Source organism: Nyctibius grandis, chromosome W (genome assembly GCF_013368605.1).
Source record: "Nyctibius grandis isolate bNycGra1 chromosome W, bNycGra1.pri, whole genome shotgun sequence".
Taxonomy (NCBI): Eukaryota; Metazoa; Chordata; class Aves; order Nyctibiiformes; family Nyctibiidae; genus Nyctibius; species Nyctibius grandis.
In genome coordinates, this window is record NC_090694.1 from 15,954,287 (window position 1) to 15,977,154 (window position 22,868).

Below are 22,868 nucleotides of genomic sequence, written 5' to 3' on the forward strand. Positions count from 1 at the left end.
AATTTTCCTTTCAGTGATTTTTCCTTTCAGCTAAGTCTCTTCTAAGTAACTGCACTTTCTGAAACTAACTGCATGTTTTGCAGACAGTGTCTGCTTCCAGGACTGATAACGCTCTAAGTTTGTAGTTATCACTGAGGCACCGGTAGGGATGTTATGCAGAAAGGCTCTTGCTGTACTTATTCTTAGAGAAACCAAGGTCATTGCTAAATTCCTCACTGCTTACGAGTGAAGAGCCGCAGGAGGGTCGCACCTCCAGGGAGGAGCGGACGGGGCAGGTGACCCAAAATTGACCAATGAAGGTATTCCATCCCATACACGTCATTCTCAGTATAAAGCGGGGGGATCACGAGGGTCTCGGAGCCTTTGGCCCTTTCTTCTCCCTTCTCACCCCCCTTCTGCTATAGCTGGTGTCCAAAGAGGACTCTCTCTGTTTTCCTGCTGCCCCCAATCCTGATCCATGCATGCTTGAATCCAGTTCCTGTCCGTCGCTGGGCCCAGCCTGGGCCTTCCCAGAGCCTGCCCTGCAGTGCCAGTGGTGACGTGACCGACATCGGGGGAGCTCGATTTTGGTTTTGTATATATTTGTATATATTTGATTATTTCCATTATTATTATTATACTGTTTTTCATTATTATAGTTTATTAAAACTGTTTTAACTTTCCAACCCATAAGTCTCTCTCCCTTTTCTCTTTCCCTTCCCCTTCTACGAGGGGAGGAGGGTTAATAGAGAACATCTGCCACCGGTTTAATAGCCGGCCCAGCCTTAAACCGTGACAGGGTGGAGGTTTGGGGAAGGATGAGGTTTGGGAAGGATGTGGGAACAAAAGGAAAGGTGGTTCCTTCACCGTTGATGAAGCACAGTGAGCTCTGAGCCTGGGAGCACTGTGGGAGGGGGAGGTGGTCTCTAATTGGTGCGTGGTGTGTCCTGCAGGTGCTGGGCGAGTCCATGGCTGGCATCTCCCAGAATGCCAAGAACAGCAAACTGCATGAGTTTGGCGAGTCTATCAGTGCTGCCTCCAAAGCTCTCTGCGGGCTGACGGAGGCAGCTGCCCAGGTGAGGTGCACTAGGTCCCAGCCCCGAGCATTACGCTTGGTGCATAGTTGCCGTACACACCCCTCCCAAGCTGCTCCAAGCCTGGTCCCGTGGGATGGTGCTGCTAGCCTCCTCCCCAGCTCATGCCTGCTCTGAGCCTCCCCGCCATGCGCAAGCTCCCACTGCCTCTCTCGTGCTCCTAGGCTGCCTACCTTGTGAGGGTCTCAGACCCCAACAGCCAGGCTGGACAGCAGGGCTTGGTAGACCCCACACAGTTTGCCAGAGCTAACCAAGCCATCCAGATGGCCTGCCAGAACCTGGTGGACCATGCCTGCACCCAGTCCCAGGTAAGCATGAGGTGGGGCACCGTTACGGGCATTTTCTTGCATGAAAGGGAGTGTGAGGCTAGTGGGAAGAACTGTGTCCCAAGAGTTGGCCAAAATTATGGGTAGTGTCTCATCAGGCCCCATCAGCTGTACTGGGAACTAGCTGGCAACAGTGACAGTCCAGATGGGGGGTTGTATGGGCATGCAGGACCTTGATGATCCTTCTTGGGTCCCAAGAGGGACCTCTGCGGTCACTGGTGCCCCATGTGGGGCTGGTGGGAAGGGAGAGCTGCAGGGATGGGGAGATGAGGTGGGTCTTGTCTTACTCTGCTCTTCCCTGCAGGTGCTGTCAGCAGCTACCATTGTAGCAAAACACACCTCGGCCCTGTGCAACACGTGCCACCTAGCCTCCTCCCGCACCGCCAACCCTGTGGCCAAGCACCAATTCGTCCAGTCAGCCAAGGAGGTGGCCAACAGCACGGCCAACCTGGTGAAGACCATCAAGGTGCAGTCTCCCTGCTGGGGCGCCATGGTGGGGATGGGATTTGGGGCATGGTGGGGGCTGGATAACTGCCTCAGTCTCTCTACACCAGGCCCTGGATGGCATGTTCAGCAAGGAGAACAGGGAGCGGTGCCACGCTGCCACCACCCCTCTCATAGAGGCCATGGATAACCTGACAGCTTTTGCCTCCAACATGGAGTTTGCCACCATTCCTGCCCAGATCAGCCCGGAGGTAGGATGCTGCAGGGGCAGGGGGGGGATGGCCTGGCTGTGACAGGGGCTGCTGAAGGGTGGGGAGGAGCTGTGCCTCCCCCTGAGCTTGGGGCTGGAGCTTGGGGGGGTGTGATGGGGAGGTGGCAGCAAGCCTTGGGCTTTGAGGGGCTGCTCTGGAGTGAGGGTCGTGGGAGAGGGAGGGGGTGACTTGCCACGCACAGTCCCTTGTGTGCGTCACCAGCCCATCGTCTCCCTGTGTAGGGATGCAGAGCCATGGAGCCTATTGTCTCTTCAGCCAAGACCATGCTGGAGAGCTCTGCCAGCCTCATCCAGACCACCCGCTCTCTGGCTCAACCCCAAGGACCCGCCACAGTGGTCGGTGCTGGCCAGCCACTCTCGCACCGTCTCAGACTCCATCAAGAAGCTGATCACCAACATGAGGTGAGGCAAGTTCTGCCCAGTTGGTCATGGCCCTCTCCCCACTGGTGAGTACCCCTGCTTAGGCTTACTCCAAGTGAGCATCCCCAGGGACGTTTTGGCTCATCTTCTCCTCGGCCGCTGCCAGTGGGGAGGCAAGGGATGGGATGGAAGATGCCATCCCTTGTCCTGTACGGGAGCTGCTCCTCCAGCCCTGGTACAGGTTGATGGGGATGTGTGCCTGGGCTCTGACACTGGGTTGCCCCTGGCCCAGGAGAAGGGGTCCTGCCCCTCGCCAGCACCAGCTGAGGGCAGGGGCGAAGGGGTGGCATAGTGCCTGCCAGTGCTGGGCTGATCTATCTGTCGCACAGGGACAAAGCTCCGGGACAGTGGGAGTGTGATGAGGCCATCGAGGTGCTGAACAGATGCATGCTGGAGGTGGACCAGGCCTCCCTTGCTGCCATCAGCCAGCAGCTGCCCCCCAAGAAGATATCTCCCATGAGGTGAGTTGGGGACATGCTGCTGCAAGCTCAACTGGGGCAGGTGTCCTTCCCCCTGGCTCCCAGCAGCACACAGTGACCCCGGCCCCATTGCAGCCTCACGTAACGTACTCTCTTTGTGACAGGCTTTGCACAACCAGATGATCATGGCTGTTCAGGAGATCAGCAACCTGATCAAGCCCGTGGCCAGTGCAGCACGGGCCGAGGCCTCACAGCTGGGGCACAAGGTAATGTGGGGACATGGATGGGGAGCTGCTGACGAGGCGCTCGGTGCACGTGGAGGAGCTCGCAGCAGGAGGAGAGACATGAGGCAGCCAGGGCTGGAAGCTGCTGACACTGCTCTTCCCTAGGTGTCCCAGATGGCTCAGTACTTTGAGCCGCTCGTTATAGCGGCTATTGGCGCTGCCTCCAAAACACCCAACCACCAGCAGCAGATGAACCTCCTGGACCAGACCAAAACGCTGGCTGAGTCCACCCTGCAGATGCTGTATACGGCCAAGGAGGCTGGTGGGAACCCGAAGGTGAGCAGGAGGGGCACGTGTCAACAACGTGCTCCCCTTTGCGCATGGGTGCTGCATGAGAGGCTCAGCCACATGCCGCACACATGTATGCCAGACACGAAAACCTGGCCAGGGCTGCCGTAAGCATGCAGCATCCGTGGCAGGAGGGGAGCTGCTGTCTGCTTTCCCTCGCTCTGGCTCATCCTTGCAGCAAGCTGCCCACACCCAGGAGGCTCTGGAGGAGGCCATGCAGATGATGAAGGAAGCGGTGGAGGACCTGACCAACACCCTGAACGAGGCAGCCAGTGCTGCGGGTGTCGTGGGGAGCATGGTGGACTCCATCACCCAGGCCATCAACCAGGTGAGGGGAGTGAAGAGAGGACCCAGCCAGGGCTGGGGGTGGAGGAGAGGAAGAGTCAGTCAAACCCTACAAGGTTTCTGGGCTGGAGCTGGAGCCAGACTCTCCTGATGGCCTCTTGCAGCTGAACAAGGGGCCGATGGGTGAGCCAGAGGGGACCTTTGTGGACTACCAGACCACGATGGTGAAGACGGCCAAGGCCATCGCAGTGACTGTGCAGGAGATGGTGAGTGCAAGCAAGTCTATCAGCACAGAAAACAGTGCCTGCCACCCAGGCAGGGCAACCACCCTCCTTGCTTGCCTGTCCCAGCGTAGGGCCTTCCACCTCCTGCTCTTCTTCTATCGACAGGTCACCAAATCCACCACCAACCCAGATGAGCTGGGTATACTGGCCAACCAGCTCACCAACGACTACGGGCAGCTGGCGCAAGTGGCCAAGCCGTCTGTGCTCACTGCTGAGAATGAGGAGGTGTGAGCGTGGGGTGTGCCATGGGGCAGAGCAGGACCTGCTGGGGCATGAGAGCAGAGGACGGGGACACTCGAACCTCCTGTCGGAGCTGGGGGCAGGCAGCATTCAGACCTCCCTTGCAACACGGTGTGGAAACGTGGAGCAAAGCCATGTTTCCTTTTTCTTCCTCCTGAGTTGGGAGGATTGGGAGAGAGGAGCTGGGTGGGGGTGGCTGGTGTTTCCCATCAGGTATCCCTGCTGGCTCTCTCACACACGTGTTCCCCTCCAGATTGGCTCCCACATCAAGCGCCAGGTGCAGCAGCTGGGTCATGGCTGTGCTGCCCTGGTCACTAAGGCTGGAGCCCTGCAGTGCAGCCCCAGCGATGCCTACACCAAGAAGGAGCTGATAGAGAGTGCACGCAAGGTTTCTGAGAAGGTGAGCGGCCTGGAGAGAGGTGCGATGGTGTGGTGAAGTGGGAGGGATGCTGGACTGAGCCACGTGCCCTTGGAGCCACTGTGCTGGGTTCTCCCCTGGTCCTGTTGGGCTATGTCAGCACTCTCAGCCATGCTTGCCCTGGCCTGATTCAGCTGATGGGGTGGAGGATGGATCCCCCTCTCCAGGCACTTGTAACAGCAGCTGGTGCTGTGATGGGTGAGCGTGACATACAGGTGCTGCCTGCTGACATGCCGATGATGTCCTTCCAGGGAAGACTAATCTACACACTGGTGGCAGCCCAAGGCCCTCCAAATCAGCTCTTGCAGTGGTGGGTGTAGCATTTGCTGCGTGTCTAGCCAGCCTGCAGCTCATGCTGGGTGATCGATCTCTCCTGTACCTTTTGCTGGCATGGTGGAAAGCATCCTGTCTATCAGTCAATCTAAAGAGCACACTTATGAATAACAGACAAAAATATGGCTAAAAAACTCTAGTTGATAAGGGTAGAGCAGCAATGGTTGTAAGCAAGGTTACAAAAGCAAAACAAACACTTGTTCATAGTGCCTGGCCCGTGTCTGCATGCTCAGGGCCTCCTGCAGGTCCTTCCTTTCCGAGATTGCTTTCCATCAGGAAACATGTTCTCCTATGAGTGGTTGCCCAAGTATAGAAATTGAGTTGAGCAGTTAAAGAAGGAATGAGCTGCGATGTTCTGATGCCCATCATGCAAACCTTATTCATTTGGAAACTAGCAGAGTCCAATATCTCCTGGACCCCCAAACACAATAGGTACAAGGTAAAAATATGGAAGCTAAGAAGGGGTGTCCAGACCACACGATTCCTGATTTCCCCTCCTTGGTGTGAAGCGGCTCCGTCCTGGGGAGGTGTCGGAAGAGGTGTGCAGTGGGAGTTGTCTGAACTTGCTCTGCTCCCCCAGTCACCCTGCTCATACCCTGCAGGTGTCTCATGTGCTGGCAGCCCTGCAGGCTGGAAACCGTGGGACACAAGCCTGCATCACAGCAGCCAGCGCCATCTCTGGTGTCATTGCTGACCTCGACACCACCATCATGTTTGCCACGGCAGGAACCCTCAATTGGGAGAACTCGGAGACCTTCGCTGACCACAGGTACCTGGGTGCCTTGCCCAGCCTCTGCTCAGCCAGAGACAGGGGGGCAGACTGTCCTGCAGTCTCCCATCTTTCTGAGCTGTGGACCAGCCCCAAGGAGAGCTGCAAGTTCAAGTTATGCTGGCTGTGTTTCCCCTCCAGCTTGTACGTACAGAAGGCAGGGTCTGGAGTCTCTCTACACCCCAAGGAGCGTGTGAGTGTGTGTGTATAGAGGGCTGTGTCCTCTCTGACTCCCTTCTTCTCCCTAGGGAGGGCATCTTGAAGACAGCCAAAGACGCTGGTGGAAGACACCAAGGTGCTGGTGCAGAATGCCACGGCCAGCCAGGAGAAGCTAGCCCAGGCTGCCCAGTCCTCTGTGTCCACCATCACCCACCTGGTGGAGGTGGTGAAGCTGGGTGCTGCCAGCCTGGGATCTGAAGACCCAGAGACTCAGGTGGGATGGGGTGTGTGGGGTGAATGGAGGCTGCTCATAGCTTGCTTGAAGGGGCTGAGGGTTGAAGGTGGTGTGTGGTGCTCTGGGCTGAACTCTGCATGTTGAGAGGACTGGCTGGGCTTTGGCTGGTGCTGGCTGAGCTGGACTGTGTATACCATGTACCCTGGGGTGTCCAAATTTCCCACTGCTGGGCCACACCAGCTCCAGCCTGAGTGTAACCGTAGCCAAGCTGTTGCCCTGGTCTTGTTCTCCCCCAGGTGGTCCTGATCAATGCTGTGAAGGATGTGGCCAAGGCACTTGGGGACCTGATCAGTGCCACCAAGGCAGCTGCTGGCAAAGCTGATGATGACCCTGCTGTCTACCAGCTGAAGAACTCTGACAAGGTCTGAGCTGGACATGATGGGAAGGAGGGGATGGGGCAGGGGGGCTGGAGAAAGAGCAGGGGGGCTTCTCTGCCTGCCTGGGGGCAGGAGGACAACTGAGGTGCAGTCAGGGCAAGGTGGGAGGAAGGGGCACATAAAAGGTGGAGCACAACATGCAGAGGAGGCATCGATGGGAGAACAAGATGAGGTGATGTGAGTGGAGTATGGGGATGGGGCAGTTTTGGACCAAACCATGAGGGAGGGACAGGTGCCGGCAGCAGCCCAGAGCTTGCATGGGGCTTTACCTGGTGCTCTTCTCCCTTCCACAGGTGATGGTGACAAACGTCACTTCCTTGCTGAAGACGGTGAAGGCCGTCGAGGACAAGACCACGAAGGGTACACGGGCGCTGGAGGCCACAATAGAGCACATACGCCAAGAGCTGGCAGTGAGTACAGCCACAGCAGCGTGGCTGCTGACCCACCCACCGGCTGCCCCCACACCTCACCGCTGCCTCTTGCCTTGCAGGTCTTCTCCTCCCCCGTGCCTCCCGCCAAGGTCTCCACCCCAGAGGACTTCATCCGTATGATGAAAGGCATCACGATGGCCACGGCCAAAGCGGTGGCCACTGGCAACTCGTGTCAGCAGGAGGACGTCATCGCCACAGCGAACCTGAGCCGCTGCGCCATCACGGATAGGCTGCGCACCTGCAAGGTATGGCAGGGGTTAGCAGGGGCTGTGGGTCTAGCACGGGTTTGTGGGGGGCAGCACGCACCCCACAGGGGAGGTGCCTGGATGTGAATCGGGGTTTGCTGTCTCCGGGTTTCAGGAAGCCACCTACCACCCAGAGGTGAGCAGGGATGTGCAACAGCGGGCGCTGCACTTTGGCAAGGAGTGCACTGATGGCTACCTGGAGCTGCTAGAGCATGTGCTGGTGGTGAGTGTCCCCACCCTGGTTCCCAAGGTGTGCAGAGGCTGCCCGTGGATGCCAGAATGCTCCCCAAACCCCCAAGGTCCTCTGGGCTCTGCACCTCCTCCCACTGAGGTCTTTGCACAGCCCCCTTCGCTGCCTGTGCTGGCACGGTACGTGGCCAAGCCCCTGCCATGGAAGCAGATGTCAGAGAGATGAACAGGCTCTGAAGAAAGGTATTTGGCTAACAACAGATGGAGATTAACTGGCTGATTAACAGGTGGACGCTGGAAATTCAACAACATAGGAGCAAAATCCTGAAGCAGCTTCCAGTGAGAGTGGTGGGAGTAAGAGACTTCAGCCAGCGAGAGAGGGGCAGTGCCTGTGATGGCAGAGGTGATGACTGCAAGCGCCAGCTGCACCCTTTTGATCCAGTCTTCCTCTAGTTTATTCCTGAGGACTTCAGCTGGCTGCTTTAATTAACTGTCCAACAAGATGAGTGTAGTTTACGAGAAGCAAATTAAGACTGGATTAACCAAGAGAGTGGTAGAAAGGATCCAGTGAGATCACAGAATCACAGAATGTTAGGGATTGGAAGGGACCTCGAAAGATCATCTAGTCCAATCCCCCTGCCGGAGCAGGATTACCTAGACCATATCACACAGGAACGCGTCCAGGTGGGTTTTGAATGTCTCCAGAGAAGGAGACTCCACAACCTCTCTGGAACAGTGTTCAGTTACCCTCACTGTAAAGAAGTTTTTCCTCATATTTATGTGGAACCTCCTGTGTTCCAGCTTGCACCCATTGCCCCTTGTCCTGTCAAGGGATGTCACTGAGAAGAGCCTGGTTCCATCCTCATGACACTTGCCCTTTACATATTTATAAACATTAATGAGGTCCCCCCTCAGTCTCCTCTTCTCCAAGCTAAAGAGACCCAGCTCCCTCAGCCTCTCCTCATAAGGGAGATGTTCCACCCCCTTAATCATCTTCATGGCTCTGCGCTGGACTCTCTCTAGCAGTTCCCTGTCCTTCTTGAACTGAGGGGCCCAGAACTGGACACAATATTCCAGATGCGGCCTCACCAGGGCAGAGTAGAGGGGGAGGAGAACCTCTCTTGACCTGCTAACCACACCCCTTCTAATACACCCCAGGATGCCATTGGCCTTCTTGGCCACAAGGGCACACTGCTGGCTCATGGTCATCCTGCTGTCCACTAGGACCCCCAGGTCCCTTTCCCCTATGCTGGTCTCCAACAGGTCTGTCCCCAACTTGTACTCATACATGGGGTTGTTCTTGCCCAGATGCAGGACTCTACACATGCCCTTGTTATATTTCATTAAATTTCTCCCCGCCCAACTCTCCAGCCTGTCTAGGTCTCTCTGAATGGCTGCGCAGCCTTCCTGTGTGTCAGCCACTCCTCCCAGTTTGGTGTCATCAGCGAACTTGCTGACAGTGCACTCTATTCCCTCATCCAAGTCATTAATGAATATATTGAATAGAACTGGTCCCAGTACTGACCCTTGAAGGACTCCACTAGATACAGGCCTCCAACTGGACTCTGTCCCATTGACCACCACTCTCTGGCTTCTTTCCTTCAGCCAGTTCACAATCCACCTCACTATCCGATCATCCAGACCACACTTCCTCAGTTTAGCTGCGAGGATGCTGTGGGAGACCGTGTCAAACGCTTTACTGAAATCAAGCTAGACCACATCCACAGCTTTACCATCATCTATCCACCGGGTTATGTCCTCATAAAAGGCTATCAAGTTGGTTAAGCATGACTTCCCCTTGGTGAAGCCATATTGACTGCCCCTAATGATCCCCCTATCCTCGATGTGCCTAGAGACAGCACCAAGGACAAGTTGTTCCATTACCTTTCTGGGGATGGAGGTGAGGCTGACCGGTCTATAGTTACCCGGGTCCTCCTTCTTGCCCTTTTTGAAGACTGGAGTGACATTCGCTTTCCTCCAGTCCTCAGGCACCTCTCCCATTGCCCACGACTTAGCAAAGATGATGGAGAGTGGCCTAGCAATGACTTCCGCCAGCTCCCTCAGCACCCGCGGGTGCATCCCATCAGGGCCCATGGATTTATGGACGTCCAGATTGCTTAATTGGTCCCTGACCCAGCCCTCATCAACCAAGACAGATTCCTCCTCTCTCCTGACTTCTTCTGGGGCCTCAGGGGTCCGGGGCTCCTCAGGACAGCCTCCAGCAGCATAGACAGAGGCAAAGAAGGCATTCAGTAACTCCGCCTTCTTTGTATCCTCTGTCTCCAGGGCCCCCACCTCATTCATCAGTGGGCCTACATTGCCTCTAGTGTTGGTTTTACCTGCAATGTATTTGAAGAAGCCCTTTCTGTTGTCCTTGACCTCTCTTGCAAGGTTTAATTCCAAGGAGGCCTTAGCTTTCCTAGTTGCCTCCCTACATCCTCTGACAACAGACTTATATTCCTCCCAAGTGGCCAGCCCCTCCTTCCATGATCTGTACACCCTCTTCTTCCACTTGAGTTTGCCCAGCAGTTCCCTGTTTAACCATGCAGGTCTCCTGGTACCCTTCCTTGACTTCCTACCTGTTGGGATGCTCTGATCTTGAGCTCGGAAGAAGCAGTCCTTGAATGCTAACCAACTATCTTGGGCCCCCTTACCTTCTAGTACCCTGTCGCATGGGATTTCCCCTAGCAATTGCTTGAAAAGGCCAAAGTTGGCCCTCCTGAAGTCCAGGGTCGTGATTCTGCTAGATATTCTGTTCCTGCCACATGAGATCCTGAACTCCACCATCTCATGGTCACTACAACCAAGGCTGCCCTCAACCTTCACCGCTTCAACCAGACCCTCCTTGTTAGTGAGAATAAGATCCAGCAATGCTCCTCTCCTAGTTGGCTCATCCACCATTTGCATCAGAAAGTTATCATCAATGCACTGGAGGAACCTCCTGGACTGAGGATGGCTGGCTGAGTAGGCCTTCCAGCAAATATCAGGGTAGTTGAAATCCCCCACAACAACCAGGCCCTGTAATTGAGAGACTGCTCTCAGCTGCCTGTAGAAGGCCTCATCAAGCTCCTCATCCTGATCTGGTGGCCTGTAATAGACACCCACAACAGTATCACCCCTGCCAGCCTGCCCCTTACTTCGCACCCACAAACTCTCAACTCGCTCCTGATCCGCCCCTGGACAGAACTCAATACATTCTAGTTGCTCACTCACATAAAGAGCAACTCCACCACCTCTCCTTAGTGGCCTGTCTTTCCTGAACAGGACATAGCCATCCATGACCACATTCCAGTCATGCGAGGTGTCCCACCAAGTCTCTGTAATTGCCACTAGATCATAGCCCCCCTGACCGAACATGGATTTCTAACTCCTCCTGTTTATTCCCCATGCTGCGTGCATTGGTGTACAGGCATTTCAGGGAGCGAGCTGAGCACACCGATTTCACCCTAGGGGGATGGGAGGCCTCCTGGTCTACCTCAACACTAGAGCATTGCCCCAGTGGTGCAAGCCCAGCTACAACCCCATCCCCCTTCGAATCTAGTTTAAAGCTCTCCGAATGAGCCCTGCTAATTCCTGTCCCAGAACCCTTTTGCCCCTACGACATAAACCTTTCCCATGTATTACGGTCATGCCTGGTGTCTCATAAAACCAGCCATTATCAAAGAAGCCAAAGCCCTGCCTGTAGCACCAGTCTCGTAGCCAGGCATTTATAGAGAGAATCCTACTATTCCATCCCACGTCATCACCTGAAAATGTGAGGAGGGAGGAGAAAATAACTTGTGCCCCAGACTCTTTCACCAACCGTCCTAGGGCCTTGTAGTCTTTCTTCATCCCCTTCAGACTACGGGATGCAGCTTCTTCCCCACCTGTCTGGAAGATCAGCAGGGGGTAGTAGTCTGTGGCCTTCACCAGGTTGGGGAGTTTCCTGGTAATATCCCTGATTCAGGTTCGAGGCAGACTGCAGACCTCCCTGTGATGGGGGTCAGCTCTGCATATTGGGCCCTCAGATCCCTTTAGGAAGGAGTCTCCAACCACTAAAACTCTTCTCTTCTTCCTTGTGGAGGAGGTAGCTATACACCTGTCAGGTTTTTCTGACTGTGGTGGGACCTCTGATATAGGTTGCCTCTCCACCACATCCCCATTGGACTGGCTGTATTCCACTAGGGCTTCATATCTATTGCTCAGAGGCACCTGTGGAGGCGAGGTAGGCAAGGAGGGCACTCGCCTTTTGCCACGGCCATAAACTTGCCTCCACTTCCTCCTTTCCTCTAGGTTATTGTTTTCCACCTGAGAGGGGCAGAGTACAGGGGTCCCTTGATCCTGGTAGCTCTCTGGCAGGTGCTCCCATTTTTGTTGCAGGGAGGGCAGAGCCTGGCTCCACCAGTCTATCTCCATTTCAGCCTCCCCAATGCTCCTAAGCCTTTTCTACTTCTGCTTGAAGCCTTTCAACCTGGCTTTGCAGCTGTGCCGCTCGGCCGAGCAGATCATCTACCTGCTCACAGCGCACACAGCCCCCTGTCACCACGGAGACGCTGTAGCATTCCCTGCAGCCTGTGACCTGCACAATTGCCTCCTTCCGTGGGAGTTCTGTCTGGGTTCCCACATCCATTTTGGTCTTCTTCTGCCGGGTGGAGACCATTGTTCTTTCACTGAGCTGGAAAATACCTCCTGGTGACACCCCTGGTTCACAGCTCCTTGGCGCCTTCCTTGCCTTGTGCACTGTGAGAGAGTCAGCACCCTCCCCAACGAGCTGCAAACCGCTGTGGCCTCTCCGCCCCGGGGACTCACACAATCACTGCTTACTCACAGCCACTGCTTACTCACCCTGTACCCTGCCCTCCCAGAGGCTCTTTATCACCCAATCAACGGGGGGTGGTGCTACGCCCCCTCCTCTCCTGATTCGTTGCCGGGAACTTCCGGGTCCAGACGGGACTCGGGGCTGCTGCTCGGGGGGGGGGGCAGAGTACAGAAACCGCCCGGTACAGCCCGATCTCGCCCTCGCCCCACACTCACCTCAGTCGCTGCCACCGCTGCCGACTGACCTGTTGGAGAGCAGCATAGAGCAGTTGAAGGGGGGGCATTCCACTGGCCAAGTGGGGGACTTGGAGTACACATAACCCAGCAACTGGGCACCATGCTGTGACCATCTGCACAGATCAAGAGCGTACACCCTACCTGACCCTCAAGGCAGAATGGTGGGCACTCATCTGAGAGCAAAGGCTGCAGCTCCAGCTCAGGGATCTGCACCATCGACCCCAGCAGCGACCGATGCCTCCACCCAGACAGAGCTGCCGAAGGGAGAGGCTGGAGTGCAGCCCTCAGGCTGCGGTAAGTGCCTTGATCTTTTGCCTGGGGCAGGGACAGGCACCGGATTTGCCTGCAAAAGGTGTGTCCAGGTGGAGGACCTCCTGCAGCAGGGACAGGCACCGGATTTGCCTGCAAAAGGTGTGTCCAGGTGGAGGACCTCCTGCAGCAGGTGGCTGAGCTACAGGAGACAGTGAGAAGGCTGTGTAACATCAGGGAGGCTGAGAAGGAGTTGGATAGCTGGGTCCAAGCGCAGTCTGCAGTGGCCCACAGCCCACGGCCAAACAGCCAAAAACTCCCCGAGGGGCACACACAGAAGGGAGGGGAGCCAATAATGCAGAAGAATGGACAGTTGCAACAGCAAAAACTAGCAGGAGGAAGAGACTTTCCCTGAAGCCTGAGGTGCCCTTCCAGAACTGCTTCACTGCTCTGCAGACTGAAGAGGTGTCACAATTTAAAGCTGGACCAGCTATTAACCTGGTGGCAGACGCTCTCTGTTAACCCTCTCCCCCCCCCCACCCAAAGGGAAAGGGGAGAGAGACTTACAGGTTGGAAAGTTAAAACAGTTTTAATAAACTATAGTAATGAAAAAGAGTATAATAAGAATAATAGAAATAATCAAATATATATAAAACCAAGATCGAGAGCTTGGAAATCCTCCTCAGGCAGAGTTGCTCCCCCAGCACAGGCAGAAGGGAAAATGTAGTAGCTCCCCCTGCCATCACACCTGCAGGCTTTTAACTGGAGAATTGGCAAAGCTGGTACCAATCAGTGGGAGACAGGAGGGCCCCTCCCTCCTGGGCCCCACCTCCAGGAGGCAGTGGGTTAGTGATAAATAGGAAAGTGAGAATGACATGTATGGGATGGAATACCTTGTTGGTCAATCTTGGGTCACCTGCCCTGTCTGCTCCTCCCTGCAGGTGCAACCCCCCTTCAGCTCTTCACTCCTAAGCAGTGAGGAATGTAGCAGTGACCTTGGTTCCTCTAAGACTAATTGGCCTGGTTTGGGCCAAACCAGGACAAGAGGAAAGACCTGTCGCATCAGGAGAGACGCTGGAGCTGTGTAAGGCAGCCTGATGTGCTCCCTGTATAACAACCAGCACAACTAAGAAAAAGCGATGGGTGATAGTAGTAGGTGACTCTTCTGAGAGGCACAGAGGTGCCCATTTGCCGACCTGACGCACTGTCTAGAGAGGTGGGCTGCTTACCAGGGGCTCGTATCGGGAATGTCACCGAGAGACTACCGAGCCTCGTACAGTCCACTGATTATTACCCGCTGCTGTTGTTTCACATGGGCACCAGTGATACAGCCAGGAGAAGTCTGAGGCATATCAAGGAGGACTACAGAGCCCTGGGAGCAGTGGTAAAGGACTCTGGAGCCCAGGCAGTTTTCTCATCAATCCTCCCAGTCAAAGGGAAGGGGACTAAAAGGGACAGTCGAATTAGGCATATCAACATATGGCTACAGGACTGGTGGCACAGCCAGGGGTTTGGCTACTTAGACATGGGACTTACTTCTTTGAGAAACCTGGTCTACTGGTGACCGATGGGGTCCATCTGTCAGAGAAGGGGAAGACCATCTTTCGTCATAGGCTTGCCAACCTGGTGAAGAGGGCTTTAAACTAAAGTTGCTAGGTGAGGGGAACCTCAGTCCATCCTACTCCTGCCAGTTTGATGCCAGGGCCAGCAATAGATGCCCAGAGCCTGGAGAAGGATGGCAGGTCAGCAGGAGAGCACCTGAAGAGTAGCACAAAGGAACTCCAGACAGTAAGTCAGCTTCATCAGGGGCCCAACTGAAATGCCTCTATGCAAACGCATGTAGCATGGGGAATAAACAAGAGGAGCTAGAGATGTGTGCATACCTGCAGGGCTATGACCTTATTGGCATCACGGAGACGTGGTGGGACGGCTCCTGTGACTGGAGTGTTGGAATGGAAGGATAGAGGCTCTTTAGGAAGGACAGGCAGGGGAGACAAGGAGGGGGTGATGCCCTCTATGTCAATGACCAGCTGGAGAGCATGGAGCTCTGCCTGGGGATGGAGGAGGAGCTGATGGAAAGCTTATGGATCAAGATTAAAGGGTGGGCAGGGAGAGGAGACATTATGTTGGGAGACTGCTACAGGCCACCTGACCAGGAATGCCGAGCGGATGAGGCCCTCTACAGACAGATAGATGTAGCCTCACGTTCACAAGCCCTGGTCCTTATGGGGGTTTTCAGCCACCCTGATATCTGTTGGAGGGACAACACATCAGGGCACAAGCAATCCAGGAGGTTCCTGGAATGTGTGGATGACAACTTCCTTCTTCAAGTGATAGAGGATCCAACGAGGAGAGGTGCCATGCTGGACCTTGTTCTCACCAACAAGGAGGGGCTGGTGGGGAATGTGAAGCTCAAGGGCAGCCTTGGCTGCAGTGACCATGAAATGGTGGAGTTCAAGATCCATAGGGCCGCAAGGAGGGCACGCAGCAAGCTCACTACCCTGGACTTCAGGAGAGCAGACTTTGACCTCTTCAGGGACCTGCTTGGGAGAGTCCCTTGGGATAAAGGCCTGGAGGGGAGAGGGGCCCAAGAAAGCTGGTTAATATTCAAGGATCACCTCCTCCAAGCTCAGGAGCAATGCATCCCAACAAAGAGGAAGGCAGGCAAAAACGCCAGGAGGCCTGCATGGATGAACAAGGAGCTCCTGGAAAAATGCAGGCACAAAAAAGAAGCCTAGAGAGGGTGGAAGCAAGGGCAGGTAGCCTGGGAGGAATACAGGGAAATTGTCCAAGCAGCCAGGGATCAGGTTAGGAAAGCTAAAGCCCTGATAGAATTAAATCTGGCCAGGGACATCAAGGGCAACAAGAGAAGCTTCTATAGGTATGTCAGTGATAAAAGGAAGACTAGGGAAAATGTGGGCCCTCTCCAGAAGGAAACAGGAGACCTGGTTACCCGGGATATGGAGAAGGCTGAGGTACTCAACGAATTTTTTGTCTCAGTCTTCACTGGCAAGTGCTCTAGTCACAGAAGGCAGAGGCAGGGACTGGGAGAATGAAGAACTGCCCACTGTAGGAGAAGATCAGGTTTGAGAGCATCTAAGGAACCTGAATGTGCACAAGTCCATGGGAGCTGATGAGGTGCATCTGCAGGTCCTGAGGGAACTGGCGGATGAAGATGCTAAGCCACTATCCATTTTTGAGAAGTTGTGACAGTCTGGTGAAGTCCCCACTGACTGGGAAAGGGGAAACATAACCCCCATTTTTAAAAAGGGAAAAAAGGAAGACCCGGGGAACTACAGGCCAGTCAGTCTCACCTCTGTGCCCGGTAAGATCATGGAGTAGATCCTCCTGGAAACTATGCTAAGGCACATGGAAAACAAAGAGGTGGTTGGTGACAGCCAACATGGCTTCACTAAGGGCAAATTGTGCCTGACAAATTTGGTGGCCTTCTGTGATGGGGTTACAGCATTGGTGGATAAGGGAAGAGCGACTGATGTCATCTACCTGGACTTGTGCAAAGCATTTGACACTGTCCCACATGACATCCTTGTCTCTGAACTGGAGAGACATGGACTTGACAGATGGACCAGTCCGTGGATAAGGAATTGGCTGGATGGTCACACTCAAAGAGTTGCGGTCAATGGCTCGATGTCCAAGTGGAGACCAGTGACAAGAGGCGTTCCTCAGGGGTCGGTATTTGGACCGGTGCTGTTTAACATCTTTGTCGGCGACATGGACAGTGGGATTGAGTGCACCCTCAGCAAGTTTGCTGACAACACCAACCTGTGTGGTGTGGTCGACATGCTGGAGGGAAGGGATGCCATCCAGAGGGACCTTGACAGGCTTGAGAGCTGGGCCTGTGCGAACTGCATGAAGTCCAACAAGGCCAAGTGCAAGGTCCTGCATGTGGGTCGGGGAAATCCCAAGCACAAATACAGGCTGGGCGGAGAATGGATTGAGAGCAGCCCTGAGGAGAAGGACTTGGGGGTGGTGGTTGATGAGAAGCTCAACATGAGCCGTCAATGCGCGCTTGCAGCCCAGAAAGCCAACTGTATCCTGGGCTGCATCAAAACAAGTGTGGCCACCAGCAGGTCGAGGGAGGTGATTCTGCCCCTCTACTCCGCTCTTGTGAGACCCCACCTGGAGTACTGCATCCAGCTCTGGGGTCCTCAACATAAGAAGGACATGGACCTGTTGGAGCGAGTCTGGAGGAGGGCCACGAAGATGATCAGAGTGCTGGAGCACCTCTCCTATGAAGACAGGCTGAGAGAGTTGGGGCTGTTCAGCCTGGAGAAGAGAAGGCTCTGGGGAGACCTTATAGCAGCCTTCCAGTACGTGAAGGGGGGGCTACAGGAAAGCTGGAGAGGGACTTCTAACAAGCGCATGTAGCGATAGGACGAGGGCGAACGGTTTTAAACTGAAAGAGGGTAGATTTAGATTAGATATTAGGAGGAAATTCTTTACTGTGAAGGTGGTGAGACACTGGAACAGGTTGCCCAGAGAAGTTGTGGCTGCCCCCTCCCTGGCAGTGTTTAAGGCCAGGTTGGATGGGGCTTTGAGCAACCTGGTCTAGTGGAAGGTGTCCCTGCCCATGGCAGGGGGGTTGGAACTAGATGGTCTTTATGGTCCCTTCCAACCCAAACCATTCTATGATTCTGGGATTGATAAGGTGGTATTTTGTCTGGATGCACTTATGAGGGCAAACCGTCTGTCGCTGTGTGCCATCAGCTCGGGGACTCTGAGCCACGTGCAGCTCTAGGGACTTTGCTGGGATGGCCCCGCACGAGCTACTCCAGAATAAAGTCATGACCCCCCAGCCTCTGCAGCACTCTGGCCTGCGAAGGCAGGAATGAAGCGCGTGGGTCACATTTATCAGAGCGCAGCAGGTTCCTGGAAAGCCACGAGCAGGAAGGATGTAAGGGAATGGGAAGGGAGATGGCGGATGCAATGCTGCCTCGTTCCCTGACAGTAGCAAGATCACTGTTGTATGCTGGGTCCCCATGGGAACCAGCACCTCGCACAGAGCGTGAAGAAGCATGGTTAGGGTTCGAGAAAGGGGGTTATTTGACTCTGGATGGAAAACATGGCTCCTGGCAGAAGAGTGGGAAAGCCTGCATATTTCACTGGGGAGGGGAAGGAATTCAAACCTCCACGGGGACTTGGTATTTGGTAACAATAGGTCTCTCTCTTCAAGAGCAGAGAGATCCAGTGGCTGAAAACTTTAGTGAAGCAATTGAGGGTGGGGAGGAGAGTGGCTCTGTGGCTGCTCTGGGTTGTAGGTGGCTTCTCTGGCCCCAGGAGCCTCTGGGTCTGGGCAGTTGGCCTCCTCCAGGTGCCCTGGCTTCCCTGGCCCTGCCAAGGCTGAACTATGAGCTAATGCTGGCAGCACGGCTCCCCACCTGGGGCCTCTGATCCTTCATTCCCACTGCTCCTCTTGGCTGCCCTTCACCCCTCACTAGAGAGCATCCATCTTCCTGTGCTCCCCATCCCCAATGCCCGTGTTTCCCGGCCAGGATGCTCACTGCTGCCTTGTGAGTAAGGCAACATTGGGGTGCCTGCTGGTGTCTAACCTTAGTATGAGCCTTGCTCACGGTGTGTCTGCATGCCCAGCCCAGTGCTAGGGTGGCACTTGCGTGTGTCTGCAAGAACCCTGGGGTCCGTGTGTGTGTGCATGTGTGCTCACAACCCGCTCTAGCTGACAGGGTGATTGCCGCCTGTGTGGTGCAAGTCAGGCCAGCAGTGACCTCTGCTTGTGCGTACGGACCCTGCATATGTGCACATGCATGTGTCACGGTATGTGCATGTCAGCCCCCCTGCCCCGGTGAAGGACCCCTGTGGCTCTGCCTGCCACCTTGTGCTGGTGGGGCCAGCCCTCCTGGGCTGGGACGTGGCTCCAGGGTCCCCCCCCTTGCCCAACTTGTGTTTGCAGAAAAACCTCCAAAACGGGGACAGTGAGGGGAAAATGCTTCTGGAGCTTGAAATACTTCTTTTGTGGGTTGTTTTTTTTTTTATTTGGGGGGAAGGGGCCAGAAATCCTGGAGGGGGTAGCCACTGAGTGCAGGAAGGCTTGCACTGAGGGACTTATGTCTGTGAGCTGTCTCAGAAGCTGTGGATGCTCGTCCCATCCTTGGGCAGGAGGAGACCAGCCAGGGTCACTCGAGAAAGCATCACAGACAATGCCCAATGCACACATGCAGTGGGGCTGGGGAATCCCACTCTCCTTCCCTGGGGAGTGCATCCCGAACAGGCCAGTGGGCCCCCTGATTTTCCAGGTGCTTACCTCTGCTCCTTTCCCACAGATCCTGCAGAAGTCAACTCACGAGCTGAAGCAGCAGCTGGCAGGCTACTCCAAGCGTGTGGCCAACTCTGTCACCGAGCTCATTCAGGCAGCCGAGGCCATGAAAGGTAAGGAAAGGTCCTGCTCGAGGGGGCAGGACTAAGGACTGAGATTAGGGTGGAGGGCTCAGCAGCTGCTGGAGGAGGTAGGGCAAGTCAGAAATGAGTTGCATGCAGGTTTAACCTGCCTCGCTTCCTGTTTTTTCTAGGGACAGAGTGGGTTGACCCAGAAGACCCCACTGTCATCGCTGAGAATGAGCTGCTGGGGGCAGTGGCTGCCATTGAGGCTGCAGCCAAGAAGCTGGAGCAGCTGAAACCAAGGGCCAAGCCTAAGGTGTAGCAGTGCTGAGCCCCATGCTCAACTTGAGGTGGTCTGAGGCTTTCCTGCCTGAGCCTTGACCAGATGTGAAGGGTCATGTGTGGGAAGCCCCATCCAACAGCTAGTCTCTCTTCTTGCACTCCTGCTGCCTCCCACATCCCCAGCTGGACCTTCCTCGGACAGCCCATACCCTCCTGCACCCCATGGCCTTTAATCCAGCTCTATATGTGTCCCCCTCGGCCCCCCACAGCCATCTTCCTGCTCTGCCCTGTCTGTCCCAGAGCCCCTGCCTGGGACTTACGCCCCGCTTTTGCCCGCAGCAAGCAGATGAGAGCCTGAACTTCAAGGAGCAGATCCTGGAAGCTGCCAAATCTGTTGCTGCAGCCACGAGTGCCCTGGTGAAGGCAGCCTCAGCAGCCCAGCAAGAATTAGTGGCCCAAGGAAAGGTAAGGCTGGAAGGGGGAAAGAAAATCTAGGGTTGTGGTGGGCTCTCCCTTCTCCCGGGGCTGCTTGCAGCCCTCGGGCCCCGTGGCAAGGGGTGTACAGGGTGGTGAGCCTCACTCCTCCTCTCCGGTGGGCGCCATCCCTGCCAACGTAGTGGACGACGGACAGTGGTCCCAGGGACTCATTTCAGCCATGAGTATCAAGGTCATGCCTGTGGGATGGGGGGGGACCCTCCTCTCAGCTCCTGCTGCAAAGGTGCTCTGCCTTTGCGCTTCTCCTCCGTGGAAGAAGCAGCCTTGCTTCTTGCTCCCTCTCCCACCAGCTGAGACATGATATGGAAGCTGATCATCCCCATCCCATGTCCCACGACCTCCTTGGAGCCAGTCCAGGCATATCCTCACCAGGGGAGGTTCCTGCACCTCTCCCTGACAGCCTCTCTCGCTGCAGGCATGCATGGTGGCTGCTGCCACCAACAACCTGTGTGAAGCTGCCAATGCAGCAGTGCAGGGCTACGCTAGTGAGGAGAAGCTCATCTCGTCAGCCAAGCAGGTGGCTGCCTCCACAGCACAGCTCCTGGTGGCCTGCAAGGTGAAGGCTGACCATGACTCAGAGGCCATGAAGCAGCTCCAGCTGAGTCCCAGGCTGCCTTCCAGGCCCAGCTGCCTCCCAGCTGCTTGAGAGGTGGGTGGGAGTGGGGTGAGGGCACATGGGACTTCAGGATGGGGCCCTCCACAGCAGAGGTGTCTCCCCAAGTCTCATGCTCCCTGCCTGTGTGTATCAGTGGGGAGCTTGTTGGGGGTGCAAGCTCCAGGACTTTACTGCTATTGCATGTCAGGCATACATGTGATGCTGGGCTGCTGAGCCTGGGGGCATTCAGGGCTGATGAACTGGCATGGAAATGCCTGAAATGTATGCATTGGATCCCTGGCATTCGAGAGGTTAATGTTTGGGGGGTATGTTTTGTAGCACTCTTAATCCCCAGAGGCCATGGCACACGAGGTTAATGCCCATGTGTTGGGGGGGTTAACACAGGGTCCCAGCGCCAGTCCCTCAGGGTGAAGGGCTGGGGAGGGTCAGCGAGACTGCTCCCCAGTCCCTGCCCCACAGCTCAGACAGGAGCCAGAGCCCAGCTGGGAGCAGCAGTGCCTGAAATGGTCATGAGTGGGTGGTAGTGGTGTGGTAGCGAGCCATGTAAAGGAATCCCTGCCTGCAGCTACCAGCACGCTTGGCTGCCTCTCCTGCCTGCCAGCCTGGCCTGGGGCAGGGCTTCCTTCACACCCACCCCGAGGCAGCAGTCATGCCCTGGGGCTGGGACTTACGCTGTCGCTCACCCCCTTCCCCACTGCAGGCTGCCGGCAATGCGGTGAAGAGAGCGTCGGACAATCTGGTGAAGGCAGCGCAGAAGGCAGCTGCCTTCCAGGACCACGATGAGACGGTGGTGGTGAAGGAGAAGATGGTCGGGGGGATTGCACAGGTGAGGAGCAGAGCCTCTGTGATGGGGCAGGGGCGGCTCCGGCTGCCACCACAACCTGTGTGTGCCTGTCTCAGGAGCATGTCCTGCCACCCACCGGCATGGGGCATGGCTCCAGAGAGCGTCACCAAAATGCTGCAGGTGCACCCGTCCCACCCAGTGCCAGTTAAACACTGTGGCTTCACCCTCACCCTGCCACGTGTAGCAGCGGGCACAGCCGGTGGTGGTGAATGCTCCCAGGAGCGTAACGCCCTAGCTTCTCCTTGGTGCAGTGCCTGCACCCATCCCAGTGTCTGTGACACGTGTGAAGGGCAGAGCATTGGGTAAGGGGTGAAAGCTGCCTGGTATGGGCTGCCACAGGTCCCAGCGCTGCCTCCCAGCCATGGGCTTGCAGCTGAGACCCTCTGCAGGGTGTGTGGGGCTGAGCCCCAGGAGCTCTGCTGCTCCCCGTTATCTCCGGAGGACTGCAGTCCCACCGTAGGGACAGTAGCACTCGTGCCCAGGGCCATACCAACCTAGGGAGGCTGTAGCTGTGATGGGGGGGAAGCAGCAGCCCAAGAGCCTGGCTCTTGGCTTGGCATTGCCATGGCGGAGGCTCTGGCCATCCTCGACAGAGGCAGCTGTGACCCTGGGGCACTCGCCATGCTCTCCCGGCAGATCATTGACGCCCAAGAGGAAATGCTGCGCAAGGAGCAGGAGCTGGAGGAGGCAAAGAAGCTAGCCATGATCCGTCAGCAGCAGTACAAGTTCCTGCACCCTCCTGCTGCTCACCACACAGACTGCCACTCGCCCACTCACTCCTATTTAAGATGACCTGCCTCAAGCGAAGGGCTGCCTGGGCTAGATCAGAGCTCTGCCTGCACCCAGAGCGCTGGGACTAACCCAGCCGGCACTGCACCAGCAACTCCCCTGCCCAGCCCACCTTCCCATGCACACCTAGGGCATGGCCAGAGCATCTGGAGGGGCCTGGCTGAAGTGGGAGCTGGGACTGTACCGGCTCAGGGCTCACACACCAGCCCCAGGGTGGGGGGCTGGAGAGCTCCCCCAGGCGGGGGATGTTTCCGTGTGCCTTGGTCATTCCCACTTGTGCTCCTTTCTTCTCTCTCCTCTGTAGAGGGGTTTTTGGAGGAGAATGGTCATGTAATGAGCCAGAAGTATGAGAGCATGGAGTGAGGGCCTAGCTGCGTGACAAGACTCATGTAGTTAGTGTCAGTGAGCTGACCTTGGAGAGAAGAGATGAGGAAAAACAGCAGCTGAGCAAACAAGAATTGAGGGAGTAGCCGAGGGGAGCTGGACACGGAGGAGAAGAAACAAGAACTGATGGAGCCAATCAAGAAAGGACCAGTGGCAGAGCAGTAACCAATCAACACATCAAAGAAGAGTATGCTTGAAGTGTGGACAGTAATATTAACCAATAGCAATGCACATGCTTACAGCCAGGGAAAGTACAAAATGTATAAAAGGG

General features: G+C 55.8%; 1 protein-coding gene across 1 annotated transcript in view; it reads left to right on the plus strand.

Annotated features, from left to right (window-relative positions):
• Positions 1–22,216, plus strand: part of LOC137675715 (talin-1-like) — a 54,002-nt gene extending 31,786 nt beyond the window's left edge. Inside the window, 28 exon segments of the mRNA XM_068421905.1 lie at positions 933–1,055; positions 1,238–1,381; positions 1,704–1,865; positions 1,954–2,094; positions 2,337–2,425; positions 2,427–2,516; positions 2,864–2,964; positions 2,967–2,995; positions 3,118–3,219; positions 3,343–3,513; positions 3,704–3,853; positions 3,975–4,076; positions 4,200–4,319; positions 4,588–4,734; positions 5,688–5,854; positions 6,103–6,124; positions 6,126–6,287; positions 6,545–6,670; positions 6,979–7,095; positions 7,176–7,361; positions 7,477–7,584; positions 19,133–19,238; positions 19,379–19,503; positions 19,809–19,934; positions 20,044–20,136; positions 20,380–20,555; positions 21,274–21,406; positions 22,061–22,216. Coding sequence (XP_068278006.1) covers positions 933–1,055; positions 1,238–1,381; positions 1,704–1,865; positions 1,954–2,094; positions 2,337–2,425; positions 2,427–2,516; positions 2,864–2,964; positions 2,967–2,995; positions 3,118–3,219; positions 3,343–3,513; positions 3,704–3,853; positions 3,975–4,076; positions 4,200–4,319; positions 4,588–4,734; positions 5,688–5,854; positions 6,103–6,124; positions 6,126–6,287; positions 6,545–6,670; positions 6,979–7,095; positions 7,176–7,361; positions 7,477–7,584; positions 19,133–19,238; positions 19,379–19,503; positions 19,809–19,934; positions 20,044–20,136; positions 20,380–20,555; positions 21,274–21,406; positions 22,061–22,216 — 3,474 coding nt within the window.
• The last annotated feature ends 652 nt before the right edge of the window (positions 22,217–22,868 follow it).